General features: G+C 41.2%; 1 protein-coding gene across 7 annotated transcripts in view; it reads right to left on the minus strand.

Moving 5' to 3' along the window:
• Positions 1-20,557, minus strand: part of CERS3 (ceramide synthase 3) — a 122,006-nt gene that overhangs the window by 77,405 nt on the left and 24,044 nt on the right. For all 7 annotated transcript variants that reach the window (XM_060617806.3, XM_060617808.3, XM_060617805.3 and 4 more), the window contains one exon: positions 5,144-5,317. In XM_060617806.3, coding sequence (XP_060473789.2) covers positions 5,144-5,316 — 173 coding nt within the window. In that variant the 5' untranslated portion in view covers position 5,317. The remainder of the gene's footprint in view (positions 1-5,143; positions 5,318-20,557) is intronic.

The raw sequence follows: 20,557 nt of genomic DNA on the forward strand, positions 1-20,557 counted from the left end.
ATTTTGGATGAACTCTATTATATGTAAATCATACCCCAATAAAGCTGATCTTAAAAAATAACGATATGTCCCTATTCTTTCTTCAGTTCTAACAAAGGCTCTATCTTCTGCCAGGTCAGTCTATTTTAGTACTTACTTAGAGGTTTCTGTGTTTAATTAAACGCCAGAAATTTTTGGTTATGAATGATCATTTAGCTCTTCAATTCACTTTTTTATGACCGTGGGAGTTGAATAAAATTTTTTCTAAAACAATTTGATAAAATATATAAGCCAATCCAACTTCCAAGTGGACTGAATTCTCCTGGAAATGGCCCATACATTTCAGAGACGTAGAAAAACAAACTAAGTATGCGCCACATGTACATAGAGCAATGTGGATAGATCATAAAACACGAGGCTGCATTTTTACAAAGAAGAAAGAAAATGAGGTCTCATCACAATACCATTTATGTCAACCAACGATAACATGCACTTTATGTTTATGCACATGTTTTGCCGGGTCATACAAACAAAAAGCCATCAAATCCATTAGAACCCAGAGGGCAGGAATGGGACTAGGAAACAAGGATGAAAGGTAATTAATGAAAAGAGTTAATTCAAATCAATCAGTCAAGAGGTCTTACACAGACCAAAGAGAGAATGCTATGATTTGAGAACTATGATTAATTTTCCCTTCACATAAAATGTCCAAATCAAACAAAAACTAAGATGTCCTTGAAACTAACAAAGTCTCCAAATACATATTTGACAAGGTTTTGGATAAATAATGGAATTTGTTCATTTGTCCAACCTACGAGTTGAAACGTTTTATTGGGAGGGAAACATTCATTGTTTTTACTAATAGAATAACACAAATATACAATGTTTTAATATGGTAATGTTCTCAGTCAGAGTCACTCAATGCTCTTTCAAATGTTAGAAATGAAGAAATTAGGAACAATTTTAAAAGCAAAGCAGAATTGAGCCAAAAAAAGCTTTATGCAGTAAAGGAATACAACCAACCTCAAAGCCGAATAAAGTGTAACATTCCACTCTAGAGGGTCATGTGGGAGATTAGTATATGGATAAATATATACAATGGGTGAATATACATATCCATAGCACACTTGCTGATCTGAGGAACCCACCTGTATTAAAATTATCAATTTAACCAAAAAAGAGAAATATGGTCTCGTTTTTTTTAAGATGCCCAGGTTTCAAGGACAGAAATAACATTTTTGACGAAACACAGGAAGTATATAGTTTTCTATTTTAGCATTATCTTTCCTTTTCAAATAAATCTGGAAAATCAATCACTTCATCTGATGTAAGTGTAAATAATTATGAAGAGGTACTTAATTTAAAACTCTGTTTTGAAAAAGGAGAAAAGAATGGAGTATAAAAATATTTGATAAACTGAAAAGAGAAGGGAGACAGGTCTTAACTCTAGAAATACCTTAGAGATTAACTTGCCTGAACTTTCATTTTATGGATATGGAATATAAAAAAAAAATGTCCAAGAGGAAGAAAAAAGAATGCGAACTTCTGCTCCCATGTAAACGGTTCAATGTTAGGTTAATTGCCAAGGAATGAGTCTCTCAGGTTTGCTACTATTGCAGAACTGAGCCTTCAGATGGCCCCATGCAGACACCCAGACAGCCCCCTCTTCATCTGGCACTTCATCAGTTGCCTGGGAGCCAAAAGCCTAGCAATTTGAGATCCTCCTCCCCTTTTTTCAATATTCTTTTATAGAATAAAAGGAAGGCAGCCCTAGGCAGATATTAAGCATGTGAAGTCTAAATACTGTTCCTTAACCACAGGGCACCTGGGTGACTCAGTAAGCGTCCAACTTTGGCTCAGGTCATGATCTCGCAGTTTGTGAGTTGGAGCCCCATGTAGGGCTCTGTGCTGACAGCTGGGAGCCTGGAGCCTGCTCTGGATTCTGTGTCTCCCTCTCTCTCTGCCCCTCCCCTGCTTTCTCTCTCTCTCTCAAAAATAAATAAACATAAAAAAAAATTAAATACTTCTCCTAAACAGAAACAATAACCCACTGGCATAATTATGGTCGATTCCCAGTTGCTAACGAAGGATTCAAAGGCTCTTTGAACAGAGTTTAAGCCAGGGTTTATTTTATTTATTAAAAAAATTTTTTTTTAATGTTTATTTATTTTTGAGAGAGAGAGAGAGAGACAGGGTGCGAGTGGAGGAGGTGCAGAGAGAGAGAGGGAGACACAGAACTCAAGTCAGGCTCCAGGCTCTGAGCTGTCAGCACAGAGCCTGAGGTGGGGCTCGAACTCACAGACTAACTGACTGTAAGCTCATGACCTGAGCCAGAGTTGGCCGCTCGACCGACCGAGCCACCCAGGTGCCCCAAGCCGGGGTTTATATGAGAGAACAAAATATCTGGAGCAATGTAAGTCTCAGATAACATTTGAGTCTAATGTACATATTTTGAGACGATTTCAATTTAGGACAGTTAATAACAATCCTTCTTCAACTCTTGGAAATTGCTACAGATGGGTCATTCCACCTTTCCTTCTTTGAAGAATGAGGACATATTAGCCCATCATGAGCTTATGTTGCTCAGTAGAAATGGTAGAAATGGGGAGTGTATTCAAGGCACAATTAAATGAAAGAAAAAAGATTACCTTTTGACTTTACCACCTCCGTCCTTGCCTTGACCCTTCTGGGACCACAATTTACTTTGAGACAATGTGTTTATTCCACAAGTATTTAAATTTGAGTGGCTCAGATCCCCTTTAAATCACATTTCAGACACATAAAGGAATGCATAGAAGAGTCTGGAAAAACTGGTTAGAAAGTGCTGTGCTGGACTCCCCACTACCAACCCCAGTCAGCAACAACAACATGCACATACATATATGCCACAAGCTAAAACTTAGAAGGAAAAGGAGTCCAAAATACAAAGCAAATGTCAGTCCCTTTCAAATGATCTACTTCTTCGTTCTTTATCAATTCTCTCTCTCCGTTCTTGTTATTCTAGGAAGGGACATCACTTTCTGATCTTAAATGGCTCCTGGCTAGCACTAAGGGATAAAAATAAACCAGCCAAATCACAGCTACTGGTCACTTCATGGAATGAGTACGTGTAATATAAACACAGTCTAGGACCAAAGAAGAAAGGTTTCGTGTGATAAATATATCGTGGGAGATGCTGAAACAGTATCAAATTTACATGAGTTTTTAAGATAGTTCAGAAAATTTCACATTTGCTAGCTTATGTTTTCTGTATTTTCAAGAGATACTAACTAACTCTTGTCTGCCATCAGGAGTATTGTACTGTGAAAGTCCAAGAAGTACTGGTATAATGGGAAAAAAAAAACCCAACAGCCCTGAACTTGGTGTCATAACATGTCAGTTCATGTCCCAAATCTACCCCTTGAATACTAACTGTGCGATCTTGGCCAGGTTACTCACTTCTTATTTTCTTGACTGAGATCACATCAGTTGTGATTTTATGTACTTGTGAAACTGTAAGTTTCTATTCAAATGCAAGGTGTAAGCAATATTTTATTTATGACATATGTGGTTTAATCTAATGCAAATTATATGGTAAACCTTGAAAAAGATATAAGTGCATGCTTCAAAAGACATAATCTCACTTCCAAGTTAGATTTTCCTTACTTCTATTGCATTCAAACAGAGATGTGAGGCTAGTGGACCAACACATCATTTTCTGTAGTGAATGGAAAAAGCTAAGGGTGAATTATTGGGAGTTAAAGCTACATGAGGAGATTGGAAAAATGACATAGACTATACTTAATCCCTTGAGAAGAAGCAAGAATGGTCCTAGGAATTACAAGAGGATTGGATTCCTTCCTGATTATTGTTGGAGCAGCTTAGGCTAAGACAGAGCAAGTTGGTCCTCCACAGCTGTGCTGCTTTGGCAACCAAAAGAGTTTTCTAGTTCTAGTCCTGATCAAAATGTAAAAAATGGAGCTGTCCACCGAGAAGTGGGAAATCAGCAGTGCAAATCAGGAGAAGACCTGGATGCCAAATTCAAAGATCACCACATGCTATGCAAGACAAGCAAGGAGTTCAGGGTAGTAGAAAGTAATTTGCTAAATCGGACGTGCAGCGGCAAATCCTACTTTATTTATGCATTCTTTGACAAATCCAAACATGTGAGTAAAAAGTGGAATTAATGGTCAAAAAGGAAGAACATTTGCAAATGTTTCCAGCTAAAGTTTAAGTGGTATCCAGGGGCTTCCTCTTCCTCTCGATAGCAATAGCACATTGTTGGCCCAAGTAAAGTTGTTATTTGCACAAAAACCTTTTGGAGAGTCTATGAAGCAGAGTTGGTCAAACTAACTCTTGAGATAAGGACCCTGCAAATGGTTATAAACATATGATCTGAATTACAGTTAGTCTTGGACTAAATGATCTTTATCAAGTTTTGTCTTAAGTTTTTCCAACTTTGACATTCAAATATTCTTTTTGCTCCAAAAAAGTTAATGTGCTAATAACAGTTTTTGAAATAGAGACAGCCATGGAGATTATAGATGAACATTTATCTCCTGTTATCATAACACAAGCACAGTTTTAATAAAAAGGTTGGAAGCAGTATCTATTTAAATTAAATTAAAGAAAAAGAAAAGTTTGCTTTTTCTGAGAAAGCAAATTGATATTTTTTCTTTGATTTCCTTATACTTTGGAATGAAGGACTGCTATTAAAACTTTCAGTAAACCTTTAAAATTATGCTATAAAGCAAATATTAAGTTTGGTCTTTAATGAGCCATTTTTGCTATTTTATAGGCATTCTAAAATGACACAGACTCTTCTAGCACTGACTTTCTGGGAACGTTTATCCTTTGTCAGACAGCATGGGACATGGAAGATGAAGTGGGTCCCCACGTTGTCACTGGCACTAATAAGTCCTATGATCCTTAACATCTCTTGACCTCAATTTTCTTCACTGTGAAACTAACACACTTGAGGAGATTGTGCTCCTAATTTTCACTTGTTTGGCTTCTAGATAATGTTTGGCATATATACTATTTGATGAACTCCCCCAGAAATCTGTAGCCCATTAATGGCCACCTCTGAACAACAGATTATTTAACGTTCTTACAAAGATTCCAGTATTCCAGAGTTGGGGCAAAGAAGAGGAATGGGAAGGAAAGACACACAAATACTACTTACTTTTCAAAGAAATGTCTGATAACCAGCAAGACGAAAGCATACGGAATTGTCATGTACAAATGAGAGGGTTTTACAAAGACAAGTCCATCATGATCTTCAAGATCTGACCACTTTATTGTTGGAGGAAGCCAGAACCGTTCCAACCAAAACCATTCTTTAAACGTCTGAAACATTCTAGAGAGATGGAAAAAGAATATGTTAGGCTTATAAAGCAAATACTTAAAATTAAAATAACATCAAACACCATTACTCAAAATACCTATGCCAGAGAGTTTTGAAGACAAGGCAAAATGGAATCCTGTTATTCAATGGGTTTCATGATTGTTCATTGCATTAAACAAGAATTACTCTGCCGATACTCTCAGAACAATTTGGCTGTGGCATGGCAAACTGAAGTTTAACATACCACTGTTCATACTTTTGGCACAACATACATTGATATCATGGGTATGTTTCTTCCTCTTCTATGACTCTATCTATGGTATGAAAAATTATTTAACAGTAATCTATCTCTACACCTTCAACATGCCCAAGGTCAACCTCATGAAAGCTCCAAGTATGTATAAATCTACATTAATACCCTGATAACTTCTTTGGGAAATAAAGAATAAGTATATTTAATTTCATAGTACAATAAGGAGCTCAAATCTGTTCATGTCAACAAATATTTATTGAGATTCTATTATTTGTCAACCACTGTGCTAGGCACTGAAAATATAAAGATTGAAAAGATAGCATTCTTGCCTTGAGGACCTTACAGTCTTGTGGGCAAGGCAGGCCTGAATATCTAGATGACTTTGACATATCTTTTTTAGGTACAATAAAAAAGGCACAGGGTGTTGTTGGAACGAGATGATGGGCACTGAGCCCAGCCAGGAAGTGTCAGAGAAAGATCCCTGGAACAGATGATCCTTGAGATGTCCTGAACAATAATGGAGATAAACTAGGGAAAGGCAGGAAATGGGAGTGGGAAATAGAAGTTTTAAGGAGGGAAAAATGCTATGATCAAATAACCAGAAACAAAGAAGAAAACAGAATTAGATGCCCTAATCTCATTGTTTAAGCTATGAACAATTTTTAGTCTTGACATATTGACCTTGAGGATGTTTTGATTTCATCTTTTAATAGTTAATCAGAGAAAGGAATCAAAATGTCCTCAGATTGATCACAAGGTGGTCAAAGTAACTCTATCGAAACATCTTGATTTGTAAATATTGCAGTTCCCATTGAACACGACCAGCAGTTTGGTACTACTACAGTGTAAGAATCCAAGGTGTGGGATGGTTACACACAGGTGCCCCGACAGTCTAAGTTCATTGCCTCGGCACGCTTCTTAATAGTGCCCCCTTACTTTCAGAAGTGCTCTAGTTTGGCCAATAAATCATATGGTCACTCTCATCAAAAGGCTGGTGAGTCAAGTAGGACTTTGTCATGGAGGGTGTGAGACCCATGCTAAGTAGCTTGGACTTTAGCTAATGACACCCACTGAACAGTATTATGCAAAGGAGTAAAATGGTCAGATATTTTTCAAAGGCCACTTGGCAGCCAGGTCCTCTGTGAGCCCAAATGGTGTCTTTCTGCAGATAGGAGGATGGCGTCGCCTCTGGGCAGACACAGCCCTTCTACCCAGGGGGCTGAGGGCTGGATGTTAAGGCCCCGTGAGTCCCCTGGCCAGGCACATATGTGGCTACTTGGTTGGCAGTGGTATGGAGTCCGTTTCAGGAGACAGGAAGACTGGAGAGCAATTAGGAGTTTCAAGTGCTGAATACAGTCAGAAATGGGAAGGCTTGCACTGCAGTGCTGGCATCAGGCACTGAGTATGCTGATAGTAACATCCTACATGAGACTACACATGAGATCCCGACGAGGTAGAGAACAAAGAATTAAGAGAGAAGTGAGGTTGAAGGGGGAAATAGACAACCCCAAGAAGCAGAGGTCAAAGAACAAGTATGATGGGAGGGACTAAGGACCCCAGAGGGCAGGAAGTCTCAATCAGAGGTGAGGATCAGAGGGTGGAGTCCTGACGTTACAGATTTCCAACTTCAGGTGAGGAAGAATTCCGGAGTGTGGACCCCGATATCCTTCTGAAAAATCCACACCCCAAGCAACAGCTGAAGACTGCCGAGATAATTCCGTGCTTCATTTCATCTCTCATCCAATGTTAAGAGATGTGCTTATCCGAAGTAGCACTAACTCGGTCACACCCACAGCTGCAAGGCTTGTGTGCAGAAAGAGAAGTGTTGCCTTCTTTCTCATGTGTTATTTCACTCTGATTTCTACTCTGGGGGAGGATGAGTCCTATGAATATAGCTGCAGTTGTGCAAATATGGAATGAAGATAATCAAGAAAGACTAGTTGATATTTCCTCCCTATCAGGCTGTGGGGCTACAGAAAGGAAAGGGGTGATCCTGGACTCAGGGAGCTTATGACTGAGTCAGGACTCATGTGGCTCTGGACTCAGAGGGAGGCAGTGAGAACAGGGGAGAGGGTAGTCAGGAAGGGGAAGTCACACACTTTGGGAAGGGAACTGGCGATTCAAGCTCGGTTGCCTGGGCCATCTGACATAACTGGCCAAAAGAAGGCATGAAGAGAGGTAATCTGTTTTGAATGCATGGCCAGATACAGCTCAGTAAAAGAACAGGCCTAAGCCTTGAGTCCAACTCCAGCTGAAATTCAAACTTCCTACAGATCTCAGAAACCAACTCTGGCCATGGGAGGCTCTGTGTAATGGGCAAATCTTGGGCCAGGCCTTGACCTTCACCACATCAGAATGAGCTACACCTGCAAGGGCAGAGAGATTTTTTTTTTTTTCCCTAAAACTTTGCCTCAGTATGTTCATAACTTTGTTGGCTGTAAATTTAATAGTCTAAGAGTGCCTGTGTGGCTCAGTCGGTTAAGCTTCCAACTTTGGCGCAGGTCATGATCTCACAGTTTGTGGGTTTGAGCCTCGGGTGGGGTTCTGTGCTGATAGCTCGGAGCCTGGAGCCTGCTTCGGATTCTGTGTCTCCCTCTCTCTCTGCCCCTCCCCCACTTGCACTCTGTCTCTGTCTCTCAAAAAAATAAATCAATGTTAAAAAATTTTTTTTTAATTTAATAATCTAGGGTTCAGGGAACAAACAGCAATGGTGATTGAGTTACTTTTTCTTTTGCTATTGTTATAGTAATTGTTATACAAAATAGTTCGCTCACTCCTAGAATGCAACTCCAGGCAGCACAGATTATTTTGTCCAGAGTGAAAACCAATTAAATAAATAGTTTACAACAGCTATTTAGGAGTTGCCACTCTAAATTATGCCCTTGTGCCTCATATGCAAGCAATGAACCAAGATGTTGAAAGCCATAGTAATGCTAATATCCCACAGCTTAAAACATTTAAAGGGAAATAGAAACAATACAAAAGTTGAGGGTGGCCCCTGGAAAATGTGGCTCAGACTGTGAAAAAAATAAATCTAATTATTTATTCATTCTTTTTTATGTGCTGCCACCAAACATCAATTATTGCTGCTTCAAAAACAGTCAAGGATCCCTTCTTCACACCATTCACAAAGTTTAACTCAACATGAAGCACAAACCTTATAGGCCTTTATGGACCCTTATAGGGCTAAAATTAAAACACTCTTAGAAGACTAGATAGGTTTACGCAGTCCTGTGGGTTAGGCAAAGCCTCCTTACATATCACACCAAAAGCACAAATGCCAAAATTTTTATAATTGATAAATTGGACTTCATCAAAATGAAAACCTTTTGTGCCCAAAGGAACACCATCAGGAAGTGAAGAAGACAACCCACAGGATAGGAGAAAATACCTGAAAATCATATGTCTGATCAGTGATTTGTATTTAGACTATATAAAGAACTCTTGCAACTCAATAATAAAAGGACACGTAATCCAACTTAAAAATGGGCAAAGAATCTGAACCTGAATATCTCACCAAAGAAGATACACAAATGGCCACTAAGCTCATGAAAAAAACTCTCAACTTCATTAGCCATGAAGGAAATGCAAATCAAAACCACCTCAGAGGTACTGTTCACACCCAGTAGGATGGTTATCATCATAAAGATAACAGGTGTTGGCAAGGATGTGGAGGACATGGCTGGTGGGAAGTAAAATGGTACAGATGCTGTGGAAGACAGTCTGGCAGTTCCTTGAAACGTTCACCGTGGAGTTACTGTATGACCCAGCAATTCTACATGTAGGCATTCAAGAGGGTATGTAGGAGAATTGGAAGGATTCATGCTACAACATGGATGGCTCTCGAAAATGTGCTAAGGAGCCAGACACAAAAGGCCACATATTGTATGATTCCATTTATGTGAAATGTCCGGAAGAGGTAAATCCATAGGGACAGAATGTAGGTTACTAGTTCCTTAGGGTGTATGAAGGGAGTGTGGGGCGAAATGGGGAGTGATTGATAATGGGTACAGGGTTTCTTTTTGGGCTGATGAAAATGTTCAAAGATTGAATGTGGTGTTGGCTACACAACCATGAAGATACTAAAAAATGTTGAACTGCACACTTTAGATGGGTGAATTGTGTGGTATATGAATTACATCACAAAAAAAGAAAAAAGAAACAGGAAAGAAGCTTCCTCCACAGGGTGCCTGGATGGCTCAGTCAGTTAAACGTCCGACTCTTCATTTAGGCTCAGGTCATGATCTCGTGGTTCATGAGTTCAGGCTCTGCATCAGGCTCCTCACTGACAGCGTGGAGCCTGCTTGGGATTCTCTCTCTCCCTCTCTCTCTGCCCCTCCCCTGCTCTCTAAATAAATAAATAAATAAATAAATAAATAAATAAATAAACTTTTAAAAAATTAAACAAAGAAGCCTCTTCCGCTTCAACCCTTTTAACCCAGAGCTCATCCTGCTAAAGCTTCCCATTATTTCATTTATGGGGCTTATGTTTACCTCCCAAATTCACCTGTGTCAAGCTTGTGTCCACGAACCAAGAAAAGTAATTAAATGAAGGAAAGACTATATCCAGATTCAGATTTCAGCATGATTTAAAGTTCATGACTTTCTGGGGGAAAGAAATAGCATGCTTTAAAAAGCAAAAACAGACTAACCGCCCTGAAGGAGAAGCGGCTGTCCTAGATGATCGCCCCCCTGGGTGTAAGGGTGTTCGGTAGACATCCACAAGCCCACATTTTAGCTCTAGCAGTGGGCTTTAAAAATTCAGGCGATGCCTCCAGCCAGCCTCTCTACCATCCTGTTACTTCTCTCAGGATGAGATCAGAGGCTAAACACAGAGAAATGAGCTGAAGGAAACCGGGGCCAGCAGTCTCCAATCCTCTGGGCCACTTGGGTCTACTAGCAAGAAACAGGTCACGGTCCCTCAGCCTCCTGCTAGCTGTTCCTACGGCCACAAGCCTGTGCCAGTACCTCTGGCCTCCTTTATAGCCACCTCTCCCTGACCCTAGTGTATCAGACATGCCATTTTGGAGGTAGCCCAGCATCTGGCTCTCAGAGCAGCAGGGGAAATCACCACCAAGGGGGGGGCGGGGAGGGGCGGAGCACTGCCTTTCCCACTGAGAGAGCCAACATGGACCATTCTCCATCTGCTGACAGTTGGCTGGGATGGCCTAGGCTTGGCCAGTTGGATGCTTTTCTCAGGGCTTTGAGTCTGGAGCAGACAGCGATATCCAGCGGCAGCCGATGGCATCCTGCCTAGGCCGCTGCTGTTGAAAAGATCGTTGTCATCTCTTAGCTTTTTGGCCTTCCTGATCCCATCCCCCCACCCCACCCCCCAACCCCGGTTTCTTGGTTTCCACTGTCATCCAAGTCTGATCCACCGGCCTTCCTTCAGGGCTGTGGGCTGCTTCCAATGAAGCCCTGTGTTTAAGATGGTTAAGAGAGAGGTGGATTTTGTTGCCTCTAACCAAGAGGGCTTACACGGAGAAGCAGGAATCTAGGGGCAGGCAGCCTGTAGCATTTGTCAGTTCCTCCCTCTGATCTCATCTTGCAGACAACGAGCACTTATTTATCCCCTTTCTCCTCTCCCTCTTCCATTTTGGCTCCTGCACTGCCTAAGTTTCAAATCACAGTGGCATTATTAATAGTCACTGTGTAAGGTATTTTTTGGTTCAGTGTAAAAGAGGCTGCTGGCCTCCCTGACACAGCCTTAAAAAGATGCGTGGTAGATGACAAGATATATTACCTGTGCAGCCAGTGAAGCGATATCTTTATGCTGTGTTAATGAAGTATAGCAATATTTCAATAATAGCCAGGTGGAAAGAGAATTAGAAAATACTGACATGGGGGAATACTTGCATTTTTTTATGTTAGAGAGAGAGAGAGAGCTCACATTCGAGGAGGGGAGAGGGGCAGAGGGAGAGAGAGAGAGAGAGAGAGAGAGAGAGAGAGAGAGGATCTTAAGCAGGCTCCATGCTCAGCAGGGAGCCTGATGTGGCACGACATTGGGATCATAACCTAGGATCGTGACCTGAGCTGAAATCAAGAGTCCAGATGCTCAACCGGCTGAATCACCTAGGCATCCCAGGAAAAGCCTGCATTTTTAAAAGCCTACACAGGTTACTGCTGTAAGCACAATCCTGAGCATTGGCAACAATGAATCTGTCATTCAAGGCCTCTATGCCGGTGGCGTCTGGGACAGTCTGGGAAGCCCACTGACTCCCATGGCAAATTCGCAGCCCACCTCTCCATTCCTTTAGCTCAGCTCTAGGCCTTTCTGGCAACTGAAATATTGTCAGCTCTGTTGACAACTCTTCTGTCTCTGCTTGGTACGCTCTTTAAGCAAATGTATTTTACTCGTTGGCCACTCCCAGTGCCTTTCTTTTTTTTTTTCTCATCTGCTACTCAAAAGTCCCCCTTTCCCATCCCTCATCCATTCTCTGAGTACTGCAACTCCTATTTATATAAAAATATCTGAAGGAACCGTAGTATTTACATTAAAAATATCTGAAGCTCTTTTTTAAAGTAAGAAATATTTGCAAGAAAAATACCTGCATTTATTTCTTTTCACTTTGAGGAAGTATCAGTATTGGAGGTAGCATCACAGTCCAGCTGTGTTTTCCCACCTGCCAATACTGTGGAAGTTTCAAACCCTATTTGCGGCTGCAGCTGCCAGTAGTTTGCAGGAAGACAATCTAACTAATGTGGGTTTTTATGACTCATGATTTTCTGACCTCATGGATACAGAACCCCAACAGGGTGAAAGAAGCCTGCTGAGCCACTTTCTCAAATGAACACCATTAAATTTGACCTTAGGACTGAAGAAATAAAACCATCTGGACCACAAGTTCATCACTATTTGAAGCAACATTTTTGCAAAGTACTAAAAAAAAATGTGGCACTTGAACCCTTGCTGAGGTGAGAACTCCAAGTTAGGCTGAAATTTTGGGCAAACTATCAAATTCTGGTAATTATCCATGCAATCCCTACTGCTAATTATCCATGCAGTACCGACTGTAAGTAACCCCATCACCTGAGGAGATAACGCTACAGAACATATCTCTTGGAGAGAGGAGAGTGACGAGAGAGGGAGTCTACAGAACAGAACACAGCTCTCAGAGGCCAGTGACGAGAAATGGGAAACTAGGCAGACAACTCTAATTGAAGTTACGGTGTATTTCTGAGCAATAAAGTGATGGAAAGACCCATTTGAATCGATGTTCACTATCTCAGAGTATTATTAGTGTTGGAGGATGTGAGAGTTGGTGAGAGCTTTGGAGACTGGGTGACTGGCCAGATTACAGTGGGACCAGGGTCCTCTGCTAACAAGAAAGGCAACTCCAGAGGAGCAAAGAGTGTGCCTGGATTGTTCACTATTGTACACCCGAGGCTTGCCACACAGTACACACCAAGTAAGGACTTGTTGAATGGATGGACAGAAGGTTTGCCGAGGCTGGCATAGACTTTTGAACAATCAAGGAGTGACGCTAGAGCCAAAAGTGATATGTAATTTAATTATCTAAAAACCATCTCATTTTTATTAGTTGCAAAACAATTTTTAAAATTTGGTACAAGGGATCAGGTAAATATGTTTATCTACATTTCATCTGTTTGTGTTTTCTTTGGAATGAATTCTACTAACTCGGCCAAAAAAACTGGTTAAGCCTTTAAGATAAACACATAGGAAAACATTAGCAGCTACTTGCTTCCTGTCAATGGCGTAAGGACTGAGCCAACTGTAAATTCCAGCTCTAAAAGCATTTTAAGGGGCGTCTGGGTGGCTCAGTTATAAGCCTCTGACTCTTGACTTCTGTTCAGGGCATGATCTCACAGTTCGTGAGATCAAGTCCTGTGTCAGGCTCTGCACTGACAGCACTGAACCTGCTTGGGAGTCTCTCCCTGCCCCTCCCCTCTCGTGCGTGCTCTGGTGCGCTTTCTCTCAAAATAAATAAAAACTTAAAAATAAATAAATTGTGCCATTTCAAATGGATAAGACAATGCAAGTGATAGACTAACTTACCTCTGAGGAATATTTATTGTGATTAAATTAGTGCACTAAAAGCCTATAAATGTTTGGGCTTACAGTGAGAAAACTGAAGAGAAAAATGAATGAAAAATAAATAAATAAATAAATAAACAAAACCTATACTCTGTGTAGAGAAGTAACTGACTTACAATAAGATAAGTAACTCTCTCATGTTAAATTTTACCATTATATCAATTTAAAACCTTGAAGAAATTCAAGACAGACCTATAGCTTAAAAAAAAGAAAAATACAGAGCATTTGCAAACACAACCAGGATATCACCTCAAAGATGTCATTGAGGGGTATCAGGATGTCTTGAGTATTCAATGATTCTTCCTTTTGGTTATAGTCCCCATATACCCCTGGCCCCAGGTTTTCCCTGGGCATGTGGCTGTCCTGCCATGTGAGACACTGCCCAACCTCCCCTGTGGCTAGATTTGGCCATGCGTGACTGTCCACGTCAATGACACAGCAGTGGAATTCACTTGAGTAATCTCCCTAAATACCAAGCTGTGTGTCTCTGTTTCTCTCTTTCTTCCATCCTAATAACTAGAAAGAGGGATGACAGGATAGAAGCAATCTTTGAGGCCAATTAGCCCATTATCCTGGCCTACCACATGTCTGCACAGTTAAATACAAGAGAAAGAAACTCTCGTTGTCAAGAAGCCATTGAATTTTGGGTCCTTTTTGTTTTAACAGCTCAGACCGTAACTCTCACATATATAGAAAAATATGAAGGAGAAGGAAATAAGAACTACACTGCCATATTGTGTTATATTTTTTCCAGGTAGATTATCAAATCTGGAGACATCTGCTCAACAACAACAAAAATATCACTTAGAGAACAAAAAGGAAGCCTATAGACTGGGAGAAAATATTTGCAATATTTGCAATAGGAAAACATTGTATCTAGAATATATAAAGAGCTCAGTAATTTAAATTCAATAATTTAAAAACTCTGGGGGACTTTTTAAAATAATAAGTCAATTGGGGACCTGTATTTCCATTAGTATTCTGCCTACTGGGGAGCATGCTCAGGATTTGCTCTACCTACAGGGCTTCTTGTATGGAGCCTGTGCCAATTATCAATTCATTGCCTCTCAACTGCAAATCCACCGTTTTGTTTTTTTTTTTTTTGCCTGTCTGTGAACGGGTCTGCTTCCTTTCCTATTTTCCCTTTGCCAGCTGGCCCTGGAGCTCTATCAATAGAGGATGGTGGAGGGATGTTGCAGGATGAAAGGGTTTTGCTTCCTGACTCTGGTGCACTCCCAGTGAAAGGCTCCAGGATCCCTGAGCAGCCAGCAGATTCTCCCTGGGGAGTTTTGTACTTGGGGAGTGCTGCCAGTGAGACACTTTCCAGTGACTAGGTCTCCCCCGCATTCTAGAGGGCAGATTCCTGGCAAGTTCTAGGGGGCTGCTTTCCAGCCTATTCTGCTGGTAATTCCTCTGTGTCTTCCCCAACAGGTGTGCCTCTGGCGGAGGGGGAGGAGGCGGTGCAGATAGGGTGGCATTTCCTTGCATGCTCTAGCTCAGCCCCAGGGGTCATGAGGGTTTCCTACAGCAGTGATCCCTGCATTCTATACAGTTCTTCCTACTGGCCAATCCTTTATTTTCTCCAATCTTGATTGGGCCCAGACTGCCTTGGTGGAAAAGTCCAATTTTTAATCTAATATGCTTAATCTAATATGAATTAACAGAAGCTAAAGTTATTCTGAACAAAAAAAATCAAAAAGTCAAAAAAGCCTCTGAAGTTCCAAAGCAGAAGGGAGAACCCTCTCATTTTTCCCTTCTAATATTGTGTGTAGAGTTTGGTTACAGATTAAATGATGCCTGGAGATTTCAGAAAGATGTGCTTCTCCTCCTCTGCTCCTTTCTCCATTCCAAGGCTTAGGTTAATGTCCCCATGAGCAGCCATCACTTTCCACTAGGGCAATAAGTTCTCCCTGTTTAGTAAACATAACTGGGATATTTTCCCAGCAAAACTAATAAACTCCTAAAATGCCAACTAGGCACTTGGCATCTGTATGGGGTCAAGCTCTCTTTGAAGCCAGGGCTATCCCCTAGTGCCATTCTCTTCAGGCCATGTTTCTCTTGGCTCTGTAATAAAATTTCACAATACGCCTTGATCTGGGTTCCTAGCTTAAATAGCCCGCTTCCTAACTTAAATATTGAGCCAATGAAGTTTAATTCCTAGAAAATCACAACTTACTGTTTGCTGTTGTGTGCAGAAAAACCCAACGTGGGGATGGCTCTGCCAGAGGCTTAGGGTCCCAGCGGCTCCCCCTTTGTTTGGAGGCAGCTCCTCATGGCCTGCCCTCACCTCTGCATGGTCTCCTGGGAATGACCCTGGAACACTAGATCCCTGTCTGCTTTTCCAGGCTGACTTGTGCCTCCCATGCTCCTCACTTTGTGATCTCGAAAGTCAGGTCTGCTTTCGACTCTTGAGAACAAAACACAAAGTTCTTACCTGCCTCCCAGTATGTGCATTGACTATTCCTTCTGCCAGGACTCCTTTTCCCCATCTTCACCCAACTCTCTCCTCCTAATCCTTCAAGCCCCAACTTAAGCCTCCCTAAGAGTTCCAGCAAGGATTTCCCTGACCCCTGCCCCCCACCACACATTGCTCCAAATCTAAACCAAACATTGCCATCGCCCCCTGTTCTTTTCCTTCATAACCTGTATTAAATTTGTAATTACATGTTTGTATGTTGATTGGATTCTGGCTCCCACCTTAGACTTCAAGATGCACAAGAATAGGCGGGACACCTGTTTTGCTCACAACAGCATCCCTAACTTGGCATACAGTAAGTGTACAAACAGTAAGTGCTCAATAAATATTAAGGGAGTCAGTATACAGCACAGTAGTCAAGCACATGGATTTCGGAGCAGACTGCCTGGATTTAAGAACTGGTTCTGACAGCTGACTAACTATGTGCCCCAGACAGCTAACTTAATGTCAATGTCAATCTCTCCATCTATAAAACAGTGGTGGTAACTGTACTCCGTGAGTGAGTAAATGTTTGTAAATCACTTTATCACATGCCTGTTAATAAATAATAAATAATAAATAAATAATAATAAATAATAATAAATTGGAGTCAAGCTGTTCAATATCATTTGCCCTTCTGAAGAGGAGGAGCTGAAATGAACTTTTTTCTTTAACTTTAAATTCTTTAACTGACACCTCTTAAATTAAGTTATTTAAAAATAATATACAGTGCTGTGATATAGTTAAAACTACTACATTTAAAAAAAAAACATAAATGATACCACCCTTTAGAGTAATAAGTTTAGGAGTCACCAAAATGTTCAAGCCTACCTAGGAATATATGTGAAACTGGACAAAAAATATGTTTAGGCTATAGTTAATAAATACTACTTCAGTCTCAGTGTTCATAATAATGATTTTTAAAAATCTGAAAGGTTTAAGTATTTTTTGAAATGTTAGCTCTATGCAATAACATTCAGCTAAGACTAACAATTATGATGTTTACCAAAATGAGAAGTGTTTAGACTTGTAAAAAAAAACCCCAAATTCAAAATTATATCTATACTATAATGATATGATGGTATATCATCTCATTTTTATACTACTTTATACATATACATCTCAGTGTGTGTGTGTGTGTGTGTGTGTGTGCAAAGGCAAACTAGAAGGAATGAAAAAATGGTAAAATTCTTGGTGTTGAAAATTTTAAATTATTGTTACTGTTGACAATTTGTTACTGATGATCCAATATTAGGAAAATTTATAACCGATTTCTGCTTAATGACTCAAATCAACAAAAGTAAATTTTGCTCTAAAAACCATACAATCATCCAGTCCAGCCCTGTACATATGAAGAAACGGAGTCCCAGGGAAATACAGGTGCACTGTCCAAGCAAACCCAGGAAAGCCAGCTTTTTCCCAATACACACACAGTTTCCCATTACTAATAGGTGTTATTAAGGTGATTTGTTTCACATTAACATTTTAAGACAATCATTTTTTCATGTAAATGTTTCACTTACAAAAGCTAATGGCTGATTTGAAGTAAGGCAAGTTTGTTACCTACCTAAAACTTCTCATAGCCTTCTTAAAGATGCAAAAGCTAACTATGAGAATATCTTTTGTACTCTAACAATTTCAGAGAAAATAGAGTGTGCTTCCATAGCCAGTAGAAAGATCTATCTATATAAACTGACTTGAGATGCCAAAGGTAATGAAGATAAGAGAGAAAATGCAGCTTACGGAGACAGGATTCACCAAAATGTAATTCTTCCAGATGCCTCTTCAACTTTATCACATTTCTACTTTATCTCTGTTCCAGTCATTAATTGACAGACATTGCCAAAGTCCAGCTCAGGGCCAAAAACGAGGCTCTGATCAAGGATGTTTACTGAGACCAGTCACATGGCTAAGAACTTGCAGAAAAGCAGGTATGACTGAAATCAGAAGGATGTGAAGCAAAGTTACAGAATAGATAAGTCTTAGAAGCATGTAAATCCTAGGGTTCAAAGAAAACGGGCCGAGAGATGATTGGGAGGGAATCTATGAGAAAGTTACATAGGATGGATTGTTCATAATTCTGCCTTCAAAGGTAGAATTCCTCCCCACCCCCACCCCCCATTCTTTTAAAGTTAACTTTCGAAGTCTAAAAGGTAAATGAATAGCTGGGTAACTAGGCAAGGCTGTTGCAATGTAAAGAAATTTTAACCCAGTTAGCATCACATCACCATTTCCTTTCCAACTGCTATTAAATATTTTGCTCCTCTCCACCGAGTCCTTTCTTGCAAGCTCTCTTCCCTGGCCTGGTCAGTCACCCATCTTGCTCCACAAATTACCCTGTTATTAGTCACAGGCACAAGTGAGTGATGTAGGCAAGAAGGGGGCTGGGAAGCTCGCTGACGGTGACTCACAGAAGAGCCTGAGGAGACGCCCTGGTCCTGTCTCAGTTCTCCCATTTGAGAGACCAGAGGATTGGCCTCGTGTCTGCAGAGCCCTCCTGGGTGGCGCGGAAGGGTGCTGCTGCAGGAGCCTCCCCGCCATGTAGTCAGAAGAGTCAGCAAGACTGTCCCACAAACTGCAGGCCCGTAACTGATGAATATAATCAAAAATTAAAAAAGAAGGAAAAAAAAAAGAATGTAGTGCTTCACACACCAGCTCAAGTAGCTCGTTGTCTTTCAACCAGTCACAAAACTTGAGAAAGAACTATGGCTTTAGTGTCAGAAAGCCCAAGGTTCGAGGGCCAGCCCTGCCTCCTAAAACTAAGTGAACTTGAGCAACTCAGTCCCTCTGAATCTTTGTTTGCTCCACGTGCTCCATGGTGCCAGTCCTGCCTTCCACAGAGACCTATTGCAGATTAAGAGTGATTCGGTATGTAGAAATACCTGAACACGGCAGAATGCTGGACCTATGTTACAGAGTCATGGTATCTTATGATCTTAACCCTTACCGGGTCTGGCCAAGAATCTGACGTCAGGCTGGTTTAGACAGTAGGATTAAATTCTAAGTTTAAAAAGATTCCCCAAGGGAGAGTAAGGAGACACCCCTGCCCCTTCACAACTACGTTCTCCCCATAACCTGCACATTGCTCACTGCTGGGAAACGATAACCAGTTCCATTTCTTTCTTTCAGTAAGGGAAGCCTACGTGATGGACACAAACTTTGCCAAACAGAAAACTTGGAGACAGTCCTGCAGAGGCAATACTACACAGTGTCATCTAGTTCAGACCTTCCCGATGATCAGATTCCCCTAGGGTGATACCCAGACCCCAGCACCCCCCAATCACGACACACCGTGGTAGAATTTCTGGGGCAGGACATGGGGCAACCCTAGGCCTATTGGCTTACCAAGGAATAGGGGTTTGGGACTCTGAATGCTCATCGTCACCCTTTCCCGATACCTGACCTAGGAGAGTGCATGACTTCCTCTAAGCCTTGAATTCCTCATCTGCAAAATAGGCACAATATTTTTTACTTCTCTACAGTCTAAGTCGGCATTAAATAAGGTCATGTGTCTAAATCACTTTGTGTAACTTGGGGCGTCCAGGAAGTGCTCAATAAGCTGTAGGTGTTAGTACTGTCACTATTTACATTTCCTCATCAATGGCACCATGGCCTTCCAGGTGGCCCAATAGTCAGCCATCATTCACTGGCTTCCTGCAATATCCTCATCAGTGTTAAGGCTGCCTAGACCAAGTGTTGGCAAGGCGGCAGCTTTTCTGAGGGATGAGTGTCACTTGACGCGGTAACTCAGTTCCTCAGTGACAGAGGGATTTCTTACCTCACTAGAACCTGTCTTGGGCAGTGTCACCAAAGGAGTCATTTTATGAAAGAGAGTAAAACCTAAAGGAGGGTGTGGGGCCCCATCTTGATCAAGAAAGAATCTGGAACATTCCTCTCACAGATGAGGAGGATGCCAAATTACTTTCAGGGAAGGACATGGGGTTACTAAGGCACACTGATGAAGCAAGCCCAGATTTTAATGGTTTTAAAACATATGCTTACGTAATACTTAAAGGCAGGGTTTCCTGTCACACAGCCTGCTGCCCCCGCAGAATGAAGCAGTCTTTGGAAAAGAACAAGATGACAAAGATTCTAGAAATCTTCAGAGGAGGGTGAGGTGTGGTGGGTGTGGAAGCTTACAGTATGGGGCCTAGAGGTAGTGAAGGAGTGCAGGAAAAAAATCCCAACTGCATGTTCGCAAGGGCCTTCTTCTTTGAGTCCGAAATCACAACAAATTTAGGACAATAAGGGGCACGTGGCTGGCTCAGTCAAACGTTCAGCTCCTGATTTTGGCTCAGGACACGATCTCACGGTTTGTGAGTTCAAGCCCGCAGTCGGGCTCTGCACTGTATCAGCACAGCGCAATTTAAGTACAGAGCGGGAGAGACAGAGACAGAGAGACAATAGAGATCAAGAGAGACAGAGACAGAGACTTAGGGAGGGCATGTGCAAAGTCTAGAACATAGGGAAAATATTTCATTTATTCAT

The sequence above is a fragment of the Panthera onca genome, chromosome B3 (genome assembly GCF_046562875.1).
Source record: "Panthera onca isolate mPanOnc1 chromosome B3, mPanOnc1 haplotype 2, whole genome shotgun sequence".
Taxonomy (NCBI): domain Eukaryota; kingdom Metazoa; phylum Chordata; class Mammalia; order Carnivora; family Felidae; genus Panthera; species Panthera onca.